The 14,246-nt window shown below is 46.9% G+C and overlaps 6 protein-coding genes across 7 annotated transcripts; 5 read left to right on the top strand and 1 right to left on the bottom strand.

Moving 5' to 3' along the window:
* Positions 1–138: 138 nt before the first annotated feature.
* LOC135672387 (uncharacterized) lies at positions 139–1,244 on the top strand. The gene has a single exon (XM_065180860.1). It carries the CDS (start codon positions 451–453, stop codon positions 1,033–1,035), a length of 585 nt encoding a protein of 194 aa, XP_065036932.1. The 5' UTR covers positions 139–450; the 3' UTR covers positions 1,036–1,244.
* Positions 1,245–2,025: 781 nt separating this feature from the next.
* LOC135672386 (RING-H2 finger protein ATL74-like) lies at positions 2,026–2,861 on the top strand. 2 transcript variants are annotated; one of them, XM_065180859.1, is made up of 2 exons: positions 2,026–2,185; positions 2,284–2,861. In XM_065180859.1, the coding sequence occupies exon 2, from the start codon at positions 2,289–2,291 to the stop codon at positions 2,835–2,837; it is 549 nt and encodes a 182-aa protein (XP_065036931.1). In that variant the 5' UTR covers positions 2,026–2,185; positions 2,284–2,288; the 3' UTR covers positions 2,838–2,861. The 2 variants fall into 2 exon arrangements, with proteins under 2 accessions (XP_065036931.1, XP_065036930.1); XM_065180858.1 differs by having other exon boundaries at positions 2,026–2,861.
* Positions 2,862–3,278: 417 nt separating this feature from the next.
* Positions 3,279–5,168, top strand: LOC103981638 (vicilin-like seed storage protein At2g28490). The gene is made up of 5 exons (XM_009398385.3): positions 3,279–3,657; positions 3,732–3,910; positions 3,985–4,065; positions 4,156–4,494; positions 4,597–5,168. The coding sequence occupies exons 1-5, from the start codon at positions 3,321–3,323 to the stop codon at positions 5,059–5,061; spliced, it is 1,401 nt and encodes a 466-aa protein (XP_009396660.2). The 5' UTR covers positions 3,279–3,320; the 3' UTR covers positions 5,062–5,168.
* A 191-nt stretch (positions 5,169–5,359) lies between these two features.
* On the bottom strand, positions 5,360–6,337 carry LOC103981637 (transcription factor WRKY45-1). Its single transcript, XM_009398384.3, has 3 exons — positions 6,045–6,337; positions 5,850–5,954; positions 5,360–5,759 (listed from the first exon to the last, which is right to left on the bottom strand). Exons 1-3 carry the CDS (start codon positions 6,335–6,337, stop codon positions 5,360–5,362), a joined length of 798 nt encoding a protein of 265 aa, XP_009396659.2.
* A 2,916-nt stretch (positions 6,338–9,253) lies between these two features.
* Positions 9,254–10,873, top strand: LOC135644762 (pentatricopeptide repeat-containing protein At2g02980, chloroplastic-like). Its single transcript, XM_065162653.1, has one exon. The coding sequence runs from the start codon at positions 9,257–9,259 to the stop codon at positions 10,871–10,873; it is 1,617 nt and encodes a 538-aa protein (XP_065018725.1). The 5' UTR covers positions 9,254–9,256.
* LOC135644756 (protein LYK5-like) lies at positions 10,870–13,206 on the top strand. The gene has a single exon (XM_065162643.1). The coding sequence runs from the start codon at positions 10,965–10,967 to the stop codon at positions 12,939–12,941; it is 1,977 nt and encodes a 658-aa protein (XP_065018715.1). The 5' UTR covers positions 10,870–10,964; the 3' UTR covers positions 12,942–13,206.
* The last annotated feature ends 1,040 nt before the right edge of the window (positions 13,207–14,246 follow it).

Raw genomic sequence — 14,246 nt, 5'->3', positions numbered from 1 at the left:
GAGTCTCGAATTGAGTTTTCTTATTATTAATTTTCATTTATGTTCTCTAATTCGTTGGATACAATTTTTAACCTTTCTTTTCTTAAATTAGCCAACTTTTATAATTGTTGACCTTTGGTCAACGGGGACCCACAACACCCACTTTTCCTATGCCGCGATGGGAGCTTCTATCTCACTCTACTCAACACACTGCTGTTGGCATCGTCCATGCCAACTGAAGTTTTTGAAGCTTATGATCTGTTGTTATCCTCAGAAGAAAGGTGATACCTTAAACTTGAAGCATACTACACATGATGATTCTCTGCTGCGCTGGGGAGGCCTCAGAAAGAGCTACAAGAGCATCATGACCTTAACCTTGAATATTGGTAGTGTCCTCACCCTGACATCTGATCTCGATCTCTTAGTTCCTCCTCTGATTTCCTATAAATCCATTAGGCTAGCACTACTTCAATGGAGGACAGAACCATGGACTGGCACTCATGGCTATCCAAATCGTGCCTCGAGCCATCCCTTGTTTACGACTATGGGCTTCTGTTCATGAACAACGAGCTCGAGGAGGACGATATAGCACACTTGGACCACGACTTCCTACAGAGCATGGGCGTCTCCATCGCAAAGCACCGGCTGGAGATCCTCAAACTCGCTAAGAACAGTAGGAGGGCGTCTCCTCTTCCCGTCGCCAAGCTTGCCACGGTCATCAGGAAGTCCAAGACTCGCCTCGCGAAGTACATCCGCACCTTGGCTCGTTCTGACGGTCCGGCGATCTTGGTCGTGCCGAAGACTGCGTGCGGCGACTGCTGGAGAGGGGCCACGTCGAGGAGGAAGACGAAGCTGGTGATCCTGAAGCAGGGCAGGCTGATGATCACTGATCGCGGCATGAGAATCGCAGATCTTCCTTCTCGATCTCACAGCGGTACCCCGATGGGCCGCAGTCGTCGTGAGAACAGCAATGCTGCCGCTGCTGATGGGTGCTGGGAGACTGCAGATGGAGCCACGAGGTGGGATTCTATGTTCCAAAACTTGAAGCCCACATAAGGCTTCAAGTGTCTTTTAGCTGGAAGTGTCAAAGACGTGTGCCGTGATGCACACGCAGTCAAAAGTGTGTGAGTGTTTTGGTATGGATGATGGAGTTCGAGCCGCAGTCGAACTCATCCTTTTCGGACCTTGAGACTTGAGAGTAACCGTGTCTTCTTCCCCATCGCAGAGTCGTTGATCACTACTATATTTTTTGCTTAACACGTCAAGCAACAGCAAATTCTTTCTTCCCCTGTATTCCTATAGATGATATGTTAACATCATGAAGCAGGGCAAGGTTGCAATCATGTCTTCAAAATATATATCGTCAATAGTCAACACAGCCACAAAGACACGAATTGAAGTAAGGTTGCAAGATGACATCCTAATTGCCTTTCTTTATTCAACAAAACCCATAAAAGAAGAACAGAGGAGAAGGACAAGCCAACTGCCATGGCATATAATTCGGGGTGTGCTCGATGAAATCATGCTTCTGAAAGAATGAAGAGGTAGGTACAAAGTGGAATGATTGCTCAAGCTTTCTAAAATGAATCATCTCCATTCATGCACATGGACTCTAAGATAGACATGGACAAGGACGCATTAGACGAGAAGAGAAGTATCTAACTCCAAGCAGAAACATCGTTCACCCCTATTCATGTCACGCAAAAGGACAGCGGTGACCAATTAGAGCTTGCCTGAGTCTTCTGTGAGGCAAAGCAACCCATTGTTAATTGTCTACTGGGATGCATTACTCTTCTCTGAAGCAAAGAACTGCTCGTTAAGAACTACAACTGTTTGGCTATTAAATGAAAGCTTAAGCAAGAGGTTTTGGATGCTTTAGACTATGATGATTAGGTGGGTTCTTAGGTGGTACATCAATTCATTGATTAAGATCCTCATGCCTTCTCAAGATTACTGTCCTTTTCAACAAGAGAATCTCTTTTACAATGTGTTGTAGTTATATCAAAAGAGAGAAGCCAATCTCTTCCAAAGCAGTGTGAATATGTTTCCATGTCTCTGAATCCATCCAAATGGAAATCTCAGTAGCTCCTCCACTTCACCCATTTCATGCAAGTCTAAGGTTGTAAGGATGTGAAGAATCTTCTCTTCCGAAGCTGAGAAGACAAAGCAACATATGTTGAGTAGTTATTGGTGGCAGCGAGTTCTGGTAAGAGGAGTTCCGAGATCTGTGATCGCTCTCATTTTCTCTTCACTGTTCCTTTTGCCGCCACTGGCCCAAAGCAAACTCTGACAAGTACCTGGTAGAATCCATGCATAGGCTGCTCGGTGCATTCCCCGAGACACCGCCGGTGGTCAACGGAAGCAGGCCGCACGCCGTCATGAACGGCGGCGGCAATGCCGGTTACGACGCCGGCATGGTTATCGTCATCGTGGCACTCCTCTGCGCTCTAATACTCGTGCTCGGGCTGAACTCCATGGTGCGGTGCGCGCTCCGGTGCGGGCGGCGGCTGGCCTTGGAGACCCCCGAGCAGGCCGCTGAGAGGCTCGCTGTGACCGGGCTCAACAAGCAGTCGCTCCGGCGCCTCCCAGAGGCGGTGTACGGCTTGGGAGCTGACATCCCGGCCACCGATTGCCCGATATGCCTGGGGGAGTTCGCCGACGGCGAGAAGGTCCGGGTGCTGCCCATGTGCCACCATGTGTTCCACGTCGAGTGCATCGACAAGTGGCTTGCTTCGCACTCTTCCTGCCCAACTTGCCGGCGGTTGTTGCTCGATCATGGCACCGGAAATGGAGCCGAGGAGGAGAACCGATCCCGCCGGTCGGCTCGTGCAGTGGTGGTGGTGGATATGGTGGGCTAACGCCGGCCTAAAGCAGGCCCTTGGTTCGCTGATCTATGGACTCCCAGTCCAATTTGTTCATGTAAACTATTTCTGATAATTATTTTATATATTTTGGGTTATAAATTTTTAGGTTAAATAGATATAATTTAAAATGATAAAATTTAAATTAATTTATTATGATTCGATATGATGGGATAAATGATCAGATAATTAATTTGTTGAGTCCGATTCACTGAGTTAAAATGGTTAAATTAATAATAATAATAATAGACACCGATGAAGCAGTCAATAGTCATTTCAGTAGATCTCTCCGTGAACTCGTAAAGTCGTGTTGGTCGATCTCCACGTAAACCCTGACCTTCCGAAGCATAAAAGCGCGACGTGTCGACACCACACTCTTCTCTCCGCCCTTTATAACCCTCACGTCCATCGCATTACTCTCACCTCATTCCCATTTGGACTACCAGGGAAGAAAGGCTGAAGAGGAATAAGCCCTTGGAAATGGCGGTCGCTGTGGGAGACCGGGCGGTGGTGGCCCTTCTGACGCTGCTGCTGCTCTTCTCGGTGCCGGCGAGCGGACACCAAGAAAGAGGAACAGAGAGAGAAGAGGCAGAGAAAGTTAGAGAGTGCGGAGAAGACGCTACTGGTCGAGGTCGCTTCATACTGGGGAGGACGAGGAGGGTTGTGAGGACTGAGGCCGGCCAAGTTAGGGTCGTGTCCGGTGATCGGTGGAAGGGTCATCCAAGCACCATGCACATCGGTTTCCTGCGCCTGGAGCCCAACAGCCTCTTCCTTCCCCAATACGTCGACGCCAATCTCATCCAATTCGTACGTGAAGGTAAGCCTCTCTCTGCAGTCATGAACTGGTAATACGTTTACTCGTGGAATGATTTTGTGATCATGTATATGAAGGTGAGGTGGAGGCTGGGTGGATTCACAAGGACGAGTTGGTGCAGAGAAAGCTCAAGAGAGGGGACATCAACGTGATCCCTGCCGGATCACCCTTCTACATCGCGAACACTAACTCGGAGAGGTCACACATGGTTTGTGGCATCGACACTTCCCAGAGTTTGACATACAATTCGCAACAAGTGAGTGGCCTTCTATTCTTGTTCTGATACCATGGATCCAAGAGTTTCATGCTTAGTTGATGGCTACTTGGCAGTCGTTCTTCATCGGCGGTGGAACAAATCCAACCTCAGTGCTTGCTGGATTCGATGCCAACACACTCGCAAATGCATTCAACGTAACACAATTCATTTGTACATGATATAAGATTCAATTTTAGACGAGTCGAATCTCTTCAAATTACATTTGAGTTCTTGGATCCTCACAGGTCACCTCTGATCAACTGCGTCCAATGATGCGGAGACAAAGTGGTGGTCCGATCGTTCACTTCAGTGGTCAGCAAGAGGAAGATTTGGATCCCAACAACGATGACGAGGAGGCAGCCACCACATGGACACGGAAGAACCTCCTCGACTATTTATTTGGCAGGAGTGGTCGCGAGAAAGCAAGATCGACTGAATCCCACCACGCCCCGTACGCGTTCAACCTTTACAACAACGAGCCGAGCTTTCAGAATAGCTATGGGTGGAGTACCGCCATTGACGAGCATGACTATTCCCTTCTCAGTAGCTGCGGCGTTGGCGTCTATCTGGTCAATCTCACTGCGGTCAGTAGTCGCACTTGTTAATCTGTGAAAACTTGAACTATGGAAGTTGGACAGATTGTTTCCTTTAGTCAACTGCGGTCGAATTTATATGATTTATTGCAGGGATCGATGATGGCACCACACTTCAACCCAGTGGCCACCGAGTACGGCGTCATACTGAGCGGCTCCGGTAGCATCGAGGTGGTCTACCCGAATGGTTCGACCGCAATGAACGCCGAGGTGTCGGAGGGCGACGTGTTCTGGATCCCGCGCTACCACCCTTTCTGCCAGGTCGCGTCCCGCGGAGGGCCGATGGAGTTCTTTGGCTTCACAACATCCTCCAAGAGAAATCATCCGCAGTTCCTCGCCGGTGCGAGCTCAGTGCTTCGGAGCATGAGTGGGCCGGAGCTGGCAACAGCCTTCGGGGTGAGTGAGGAGCAGCTGGGGAGGCTTGTCAAGGCCCAGAGGGAGTCCGTTATACTTCCTGCTTCGAACAACTGGGACGGCGGCCGAGAGACCGCGGACGAAAGGAAGAAGGAGAAGATGGTGGAGGAGTTGCTGGTGATCAAGAGAGGCTTCCTTGCATGAGCTCTTGTTTCACTATTGGCTTTCTGAATTCATAAGATTTCTATCGTCTTTTTGCTTGTAATCGCCTCTTTTGGTTTCTTCATAAGTAGAGACAGTTCGTTTCCTCATTGATATACTTAATTGGCTTACTTTTCTCAAGAATCAAAGTAGGACAAGGAAGAAGATGATGCCATGATAGACATATATGATTAACAAGCAGATTCATTCTACAATCCATAGAGCATCTTAAACTTGTGATACAGAGAAAGGACTGCCACACTATATATTGGCTGATTACAAGTTAGAATTGCACAGATTTTTAAGGATCCTTAATATTGTACCACCCATCATCATCTTCCAGGAACATGTCCAAGTCCCAGGGTTCTGTGGCCACCATATCCGACCCGAGCAGCTCACAGTCTTGTGCTTGATCGCTGATCCACAAGCCTTCATCCTGAGCCTCGATTGCAGCGTGGGCTAAGGGAGAAAGGTGATTCTCCTGAAGCTTCAAGGTGCATCTGGAACCACTGGCATGAACAGAGGGTTTCTTTGGAGCAGATTCCATTACAGAAGGGAAGGCGACATTGATGGTTTTGCAGGTATGTGGCGCTCTGTACTCGACGCTGAACCTGGGAGGATCGCCATAGCTATCCTCTTGTTGTACCGTCTTCTTTGCTAAACATCCTTGCTTGTCCCTGAAAACGCACCTGTAGTAGTTCCTGTGTTCATGGAAGCATGCATTACAACTAGAATTAATGTACTGCAAAAACCTTAATTGCTGAAGGGAGTTTACTGGTGAAGATGATTACTTTGGATACTTGGCGTTCTTGATAGTTTTGTGCCCGTACTTCCTCCACTGATGGCCGTCGTCAAAGGGGGAAGTTGTAGCTATCGACCACGTTTCTGGCTTGCTCCTGCAACAAGTTTAATCCGATGGAAAGTTTAATACGATGATCAATTACTTCAAAGAAAAGTTCAAACTGCAAGATGAAGAATTGAATTACCAGCTTCTCTTCAAACTCTTCCTCGTATCGTTGACATATATGTCTCTTTGGGAGTCCTCAGAGGCATCGGACGATCCACAGACACAGGACTGAAGCCTTGAGAGCGCCGAGGAGGTGAACTTTCGTATCTCCTCAAGCATATCCCCTCCATTGGAAGGATGCAACTGTAGAAGAACAGCATGTAGTTGGCTCAGCAACTCTTGCGCCCTATTGATGTCTTGGATCGCCATGCGACGATTACAAGCCGAAGGCACTGCAGATTCATGACGTGGTGCAGTCTTCTTCTCCTCCATCTTCCCTATCACACACGAACGGTTGCTTATCCCCCCTTCCCCCCTCTATATAACGAAGGGTGCATCACACGCAGGCCATGCAAATAAGGGAATGCATGCATGTCAGCGACCTCATATGAACTCAAACCACGGTCATCTGTGCGAGCTGAGACTGCTCATTCAGAGTGGCCCGGATCGAGCCGAAATTGACGTCAAGCACATTCTTTAGACCTTACAAATCAGCTCACACGGTGTGACTCATTCCATTTATGAGGGCGGAAGATGTTCTGATAGATACACGGAACTGTGGACTAAGGTGCATCCATCTTTCCCTCGGTTTATATACCGTCCATGCTGTTCTCACCCGGTCCACAACAATACAATCTTTGATCTAAGTCAACGATGTAGACGCTTCTCTATCATCTTGCAGTCAAAGACTCGCAAAAGACCATTTCTCAGCAGGAGGTAGGCGGCCAAGTATTATCACAGTGTGTATAGGCCACAGATAGAGAGAGAGAGAGAGAGAGCGAGATGTCCTATTCCATGCAATGGATTGCAAGCACGTGGACTCGGCTTTCATGCAAAGCAGAGACGTCGTCAAAGAGGAGATGAAGGAAGAATTATTTGCTGTATTATCTTTTTCCTATCTTTCTTCTCAGCTCCTCAGAGAAAAGTCAAACACAGGCAGGTTGACGTGAGGGAAGGTTCATTCTTCTCCACACCAAGCAATGGCATCCAACAAAGATGACGCACTCACTGTGACAGCAACAAACACAGCTATCGATTATAAAGCAGTGTCGATGCAAAAGGAAAATGAATTAGGACATAGCCCTATATCATTCATCACTAACAGCTAAAGTCAACCACTTTAACTAAAGTTGGAATACGACCACTCCTTTAAGGCGAAACATGAACACTGCTTGTGCTTTAACGCTTTGACTCAACTTTTTTCTAGAAAAGGAAACAAGAGAACTCACATGTGGAATTAATTTGAATTGGCATCAAGATCACATGTCGAACTTGAATTGAACTTAAATATGTGTTAGAACTATTGTTACAATTGATGAAGAAACATATTTATTGATCATAATTATAACTTTGAGCATACTACTCGGATTGAGTTGATATCAACCTGTTCAAGGAGTACATTCCAAGTATTAATTTTTGGGAGCCTTAGATTATGATAAATATGCTATCACCTATTAAATCTCTGATCAAATTGGATCATAAACTATGCATGATTACAATGAAAATGGTTCATGATGCCTCTTAAGCTTATGTTATGTGTGAAGATTTTGGATATTATATGTATAGATGTTAGATTATGTGATCCTATTTAATTAGATAAAATTTATTAGATCAGATTTTAATTGCCATTATCGATCAAACCTTTGCCTTGTCTATACACATAATAATTAGTACATACGTACATACACAGATAAAAGAGATTGGATATGTAAAATGATTAAGAGATTACCACGAAATACTCAATAAGAGATTATATATTTTTTCTAAAAAATAAGGTGAATGTAGTTTTTCTTGTAGATCGATATCATTGTAGCTTACGGATCTGATAATGGTACGCTCGCAGATCAGATAAAAGTTTTCTAAATAACATCGAAAAGTATATATCGTAAATTTAGATATATTATTATTTGATTTCATATTTCGATATTAAATTTTTTTTATATAATAATAATATATTATAATTTTTATACTCATAATAGATTCATATGTACACAACATGTGTGTGATCAAAAAAATCTTCAAAAACATTTAAGTGAGTATGATTTTGGAACTGGAGAATGAGTTATTGTCCAACGGTACACATATAGCATTTAGGTTTGGATCTTGTAATTTGGTACGTCTAATAGAGCATTATAGAATAATTTTTGTACATAAAAATTATGCAGTCAAAATCTTGTTGATTCAACAAGCCAACATAGCGTCATTAAAATATCCATAGAGAAATTAAACCTTATTCTGCAACATAGCTGAAATAAATATAATTTCTCTAACAAATTTTCCTGTCTCAATTTTTCTAAGCATTGTATCATGCAGTACAAATTCCAGCATAAAATTTATTAGGCAACTTAGAACAGCTCAAGATAAAAGATAAGCTAAGACTTGATGAGAACTACTTACCAACATAACATGGCATTCGTTATTCTCATTCTGTCTGTCCTTTTTTATCCTCTAATCGTCCGTCGCATATCAAAGAGATTTGATTTTTGATATACCGATATAATTTTTTAGATATTCTAATGGTCAATGGAACATTTTCGTTATGTACGATATGCTCGACTAATATCACGAGTCTATTATTATTAATTTCAACCTAAGTAATTATACTATTGAGGTTCATCGTGACAAATGATATTATTATTGATATAGTATTACCAAGATATTTAAGTAAAAAATAACCATTTATAAATTGAATTATAAAGTATATCAAACATGAAGTCACGATTGCACTATGTCTCGTATAGTTCATAATAACATTTATTTCTAAAATATATTAGGTTCTCGATAGAAACATCAAGTCACCATGTAATAAATTAATTATCTTATCAAATCATAACAAATAATAGTGATGAAACCCTTAAGTCAAAAAAAAAAGAAAAAGAATGATTCACACCTAATAAGTTAATTATCTTATCCAAATAAATCGTGACAAAAGGAGCTATTCTTATATTATTCAGTGTTTAGTTCATTAAACATTGTAAGCATTAGCTACCAACAAACTCAAAAAGAATTAATTAAGCTTCGCTTTGCATCCCATAAAATCCAACATATCAATGAGAATTATGATCAAAATCAGCTTTCACTTTAATTGCAGTAATAATGGCGTATCCCAGCAACATATCTATTATTCGCCCTTCACCATGTATTCATGATGGAATCGCCCGAGTCGAGTAAGTAATGACTCGGAGTAACCACATGCTGCTCAAGCGGTTCTCCTTGGGTTCTCCGACGCGACTGCCGGTCGCTCTCTTCCAGCCTCCTCGTACCTCGCCGACCTCCGACTCCACCGCGGTTGGTTTCCACGAGAGGGAGCAGAGCCACATCTCCTTCCTGGAGTCATGCTCCACCCTGCGGGACCTGAGTCAGGTCCATGCCCGGATCGTCCGGACCGGCTTCGAGCAGCATGTCTTCGTCGTGGGCAGGCTCATCTCCTTCTGCTCCGGCTCGGAGCAGAGGGGATGCATGGACTACGCGTCCGCCGTCTTCCGGCAGCTCAACTGGCCGGATGGTTTCCTCTGGAACACCATGATCAGAGGGTTCGGGAGGGCCAACAGACCCGCGGAGGCGTTCCGTTTCTACCGAAGAATGAGAGAGGAGGGGAAGAACGCCGATAACTTCACGTTCTCTTTCCTACTCAATATCTGCGGCCAGTTGTCGGCGGTCGAGTTGGGCAAGCAGGTCCACTGCTGCGTGCTCAAGGTCGGCGTGGATTCTCATGTCTTCGTCTGCAACAGTCTCATCCACACGTACGCTCTCTTCGACGACATGGTCGCCGCGCGGCAGGTGTTCGAAGAATCGTCCGAGAGAGATCTGGTGTCATGGAACAGTCTCATCGCCGGGTACGTGCACTGCGGCCTGCACCTCGAGGCGCTGAAGATGTTCCTGAGAATGCTGAGGACCAGCTTCCTCGGGCCGGACAAGGCCACGTTGGTGGTAATCCTGTCCGCATGTTCGAGGCTGGGAGCGTTGGACTTCGGCAGATGGGTGCATTCCATCGTCGGCAGTTCCACCCATGGTTGCCGTCTCAGAGTCACCAACTCTCTAATCGATATGTATGCAAAGTGCGGAGCGATCGACAGAGCCGTCGAGGTATTCGACGATATGACGGAGAGAGACACGGTCTCGTGGAACTCCTTGATTCTGGGACTAGCCATGCACGGGCGGGCGGCCGAAGCGATATCACTCTTCGAAAGGATGCGTCGGTGCGAACTCGAAGAGCCAAACGACATTACATTCCTGGGAGTCCTCTGCGCCTGCAGCCATGGAGGTTTAGTAGAAGAAGGTCGGAGGTACTTCGACAAAATGACGAGGGACTACAACATCTCTCCCAGCATAAGGCACTACGGATGCCTGGTGGACGTTCTTGGGCGATCAGGACAGGTGAGGGAAGCTTTCCATGTGATCAGGAACATGCCGATGGAATGCAATGCTGTGGTTTGGAGGACGCTGCTGGGCGCATGCCGAGTCCACGGGGACCTCGAATTGGGTCAGCGTGTGCAGGAGCACGTCGAGGAGCTGGAACCCTATCATAGCAGCGATTACCTGCTCCTGTCTCACATGTACGCCAAGGCCGGCCATTGGAATGATGTCTTTCAGGTCAGAGAAGCCATGAGAGAGAGACGAGTTCAGAAGCCAGAACCCGGCAACAGTTCCGTCAACGTTCTTCCTAATGAAATATATCTCGGTCAACAAGTTATATCTCATTCGTTAGTCAAAGAAAGCGAGTCAAAGACGAGAACGGAAGTGAAGACCACCGATTCTTCTCCGTGTTCTGATCGGTTCATCGCTCTTCTTGGTTTCTACCCTTCCTGAATTGGTTGTCTGGAAGAGGGGATTGAGAGGGGTTTCGTCTCTTGCCAACACAGGTCGGATAAGAAGTAGATCTGTCGGATTCATCCGTCGGATGGCCATGACGACGAGGTCCGATCCCCAATTAGCTTTCTTCCTCGCCCTCGTCCTCTTGTGTCTCGTCTCCTGCAACGCCCAGCAACAGTACGAGAACAACAGGCAGCTCGACTGCACCACCAACGACTCCTCCACTCTGGGCTACACCTGCAACGGCGTCCGCTCCTGCTTCTCCTACCTCACTTTCCGATCCCAGATCGCCTACCAGTCGCCGGTACTGATCGCATACCTATTAGGCGCCGACGCCGGCAACATCTCCCGCATCAACGGCGTCGCTACCGAGTTCGCCATCGTCCCTAACGACCAACTCGTCCTCGTGCCGGTCCCCTGCTCCTGCTCCGGCGGCTACTACCAGCACAACGTCTCCTACACCTTGACCTCCAGGGACACCTACTTCATAGTGGCCAACGATACCTACCAGGGCCTCTCCACCTGCCAGGCCCTCATAGCGCAGAACCCTTACGGCAGCCTCAACCTCACCGCCGGCCTCCGGGTGGATGTTCCCCTCCGCTGCGCCTGCCCCACCGCCGAACAAACCAGCAGCGGCATCAAGTACTTGCTCACATACCTCATCACCTGGGGCGATGACGTCCCCACCATCGCTGACCGCTTCCACGCCGACTACCAGGCGGTGCTGCACGCGAACAATCTCTCCCCCTCCTCCACCATCTATCCTTTCACGACTCTCTTGGTGCCCCTCGAAACCGAGCCCACCAAAGACGAAGTCGCAAGCTCACCCTCGGCGCCTCCTCCGCCCCGGCCAGCCGACACGCCGCCCAACGACGGCAGCAGGAGCAGTTCCTCTGGCCACAAATGGGTCTTCGTTGGGGTCGGAATCGGAGTTGGCCTTCTGGCTTTGTGCTGCGCCGGAGGCCTGATCTGGCTCCTGTGCTACAGGCAGCGGCGGCGGAGCCGCATCCCTGTTCCTGATGTCCCCGTTCCGTTCAAGACTGCAGAGTCTTCGGCGAATTACTCCGAGCTGTCCGACAAGAGGTCGGGGCCTCCCACTTCAGTCTCCGTCCAAAGCGTTCGCAGTGCTATCGAGTCGCTGACGGTCTACGAATTCCGAGCGCTCGAAGCCGCCACCGCGGCCTTCGGCGAAGACCACAGGATCATGGGATCCGTTTACAGAGGAGTCATCAACGGGGACGCCGCCGCCATCAAGAGACTCAAAGGCGACGCCTCGAATGAGATCAACATCCTGAAGCAGATCAACCACTCCAACGTGATCCGCCTGTCGGGCTTCTGCCTTCACGACGGCAACACCTACCTTGTCTACGAGTTCGCCGAAAAAGGCTCCCTGGGAGACTGGCTTCATCACCACGACAAGAACGATAGCTCGAGCTGCCTTGGCTGGAAGGAGAGGGTTCAGATCGCTCACGACGTTGCTCATGGGCTCAACTACCTGCACGACTACGCCAGCCCACCGTACGTCCACCAGAACTTGAAGAGCAGCAACATCCTGCTCGACGGGGAGCTCAGAGCCAAGCTCGCCAACTTCGGCCTTGCGAGACCGATGGAGGACGGGGAAAGGCCTCACCTGACGCGACACGTCGTGGGTACGCAGGGGTACATGGCGCCGGAGTATCTGGAGCACGGCCTCGTCACTCCTAAGCTGGATGTGTTCGCTTTCGGGGTGGTGCTGCTGGAGCTGCTGTCGGGGAAGGAAGCTACGTTCACGGAGGAGGGTGCGAAGGAAGACACGCTGCTGTGGGCGTGCGTGGGATCGGTGATAAGCGTAGAGGATGCGCGTGGCAGGCTGATGGCTTTCCTCGACCCGTGCCTGGGACGCCAGTATCCTCTCGAGTTGGCTCATGCCATGGCGGAACTGGCGATGCTGTGTGTGGCACGCGATCCGGGGTCGCGCCCAAGCATGACAGAGGTGCTTGTGTCCCTCTCGGCGATTCACGATTCCACCTTGGATTGGGATTCGTCGGACCTTGCGGATTCCAGTTCCATGATCCATGGAAGATAGGCTTCCGGTTCTCCCTTGTGTTTGAGGAAGATTCCACACGAGTGGACAGACATTTATAGGTTGATGTCATTTCAAGATGGAATAAATGTCGCAGGGTCGATTTCTCACCCTTCTTTCTGTTTGCGATAATGCGTGAATAAAGTAGAGATGTCTTTGTAGAAATATTTAATTTTTGATTCTCTACGTTTCTGTAGTCTGTGATTAGCAGGTTGTTGATCAACTTTGCACATCAAATTGTTGGAAATAAAATTAAGTTTTATATTTATTTTACCCTTCTTTTATATTTGTCCCTATAGTTCAAGATTTTTACTGTGCTTCGTCTCTTATGAACAAAAGTTGGCTGCACTTGTGATGCATGAAAAGCGTGATAATATGATTGAATTCAATCATGAAGTATCACAACGTGGATATGAATACATGATTGAATTTAATCATGAAGTATCCCAACGTAGACGTGAATATGATCATGAAACATCATCTAACGATAACATAATTGACTTTGACATTGAAATGTCCCCCAATGATAATGTGATTGAATTTGACTATCAAATATCTTCTAATGATAATATAATCAAATTAATCGTCCTTTGATAATGATTTGACTAAATCTAATCACAAACCATCCCTCGAATGATGATATATTTGAATCTGATCATGGAATATCTCATAATGACAATGTGATCGACTCTAGCTGTGAAGCATCACTCAATGATGACGTGATCAAACAATAACGTAAAGCATCATTCGATCATGATACGATCAACTTAGATCACGAAGCATCACTCAAAGATGATGTGACCTAATTTAGCCATAAAATGTGTCTCAATCATGATACGTCCTAGCATAGAAGCATCATTCGATGATGACAAGGCCATCAATCGAATCCAACTGAATGAATCAATGCAAACGAATCAAGCCACACAAGCAACAACGATGCAAATAAAGTGGATCTTACACTACTAAACAACTTTAAGTCAACACCTTCAGGGCTGCAATGGATGACATAGTCGAATAATCTACCCAACAAGGCATCAAGTCCCTCCCCATCCTTTCTATGTGTGATGAAATACAGATGATGCGGGGCTTTGATATGTAGACAATCCGTTACACATCATAGTCGCCTAATCAATGGAATGATAACTTAATACCAATAGGAGGGGTGGTGACTCGAGACCGACAAGATGGTCTCTTCGATTGGAATGACAACTGGTGGCCCCCATGCTCTACAACCAAAATCCCGGACAATTCAACCTATAATAATCGAAATAATCATTCCAAAGATTCATCTTTACCTCAACTCAACAA

Source organism: Musa acuminata, chromosome BXJ1-4 (assembly GCF_036884655.1).
Source record: "Musa acuminata AAA Group cultivar baxijiao chromosome BXJ1-4, Cavendish_Baxijiao_AAA, whole genome shotgun sequence".
Taxonomy (NCBI): Eukaryota; Viridiplantae; Streptophyta; class Magnoliopsida; order Zingiberales; family Musaceae; genus Musa; species Musa acuminata.
The sequence above is the reverse complement of the archived record's forward strand: the minus strand, read 5'-3'. Positions and strand labels throughout refer to the sequence as shown.

Coding starts and splice junctions, on each gene's coding strand:
- LOC135672387 (XM_065180860.1), top strand. CDS start 451: ATGGAGGACAGAACCATGGACTGGCACTCATGGCTATCCAAATCGTGC.
- LOC135672386 (XM_065180859.1), top strand. CDS start 2,289: ATGCATAGGCTGCTCGGTGCATTCCCCGAGACACCGCCGGTGGTCAAC.
- LOC103981638 (XM_009398385.3), top strand. CDS start 3,321: ATGGCGGTCGCTGTGGGAGACCGGGCGGTGGTGGCCCTTCTGACGCTG. Junction 3,658..3,731: donor CATCCAATTCGTACGTGAAG/GTAAGCCTCTCT, acceptor ATGTATATGAAG/GTGAGGTGGAGGCTGGGTGG. Junction 3,911..3,984: donor TGACATACAATTCGCAACAA/GTGAGTGGCCTT, acceptor GCTACTTGGCAG/TCGTTCTTCATCGGCGGTGG.
- LOC103981637 (XM_009398384.3), bottom strand. CDS start 6,337: ATGGAGGAGAAGAAGACTGCACCACGTCATGAATCTGCAGTGCCTTCG. Junction 5,955..6,044: donor AAGAGTTTGAAGAGAAGCTG/GTAATTCAATTC, acceptor AACTTGTTGCAG/GAGCAAGCCAGAAACGTGGT. Junction 5,760..5,849: donor AAGAACGCCAAGTATCCAAA/GTAATCATCTTC, acceptor CCATGAACACAG/GAACTACTACAGGTGCGTTT.
- LOC135644762 (XM_065162653.1), top strand. CDS start 9,257: ATGCTGCTCAAGCGGTTCTCCTTGGGTTCTCCGACGCGACTGCCGGTC.
- LOC135644756 (XM_065162643.1), top strand. CDS start 10,965: ATGGCCATGACGACGAGGTCCGATCCCCAATTAGCTTTCTTCCTCGCC.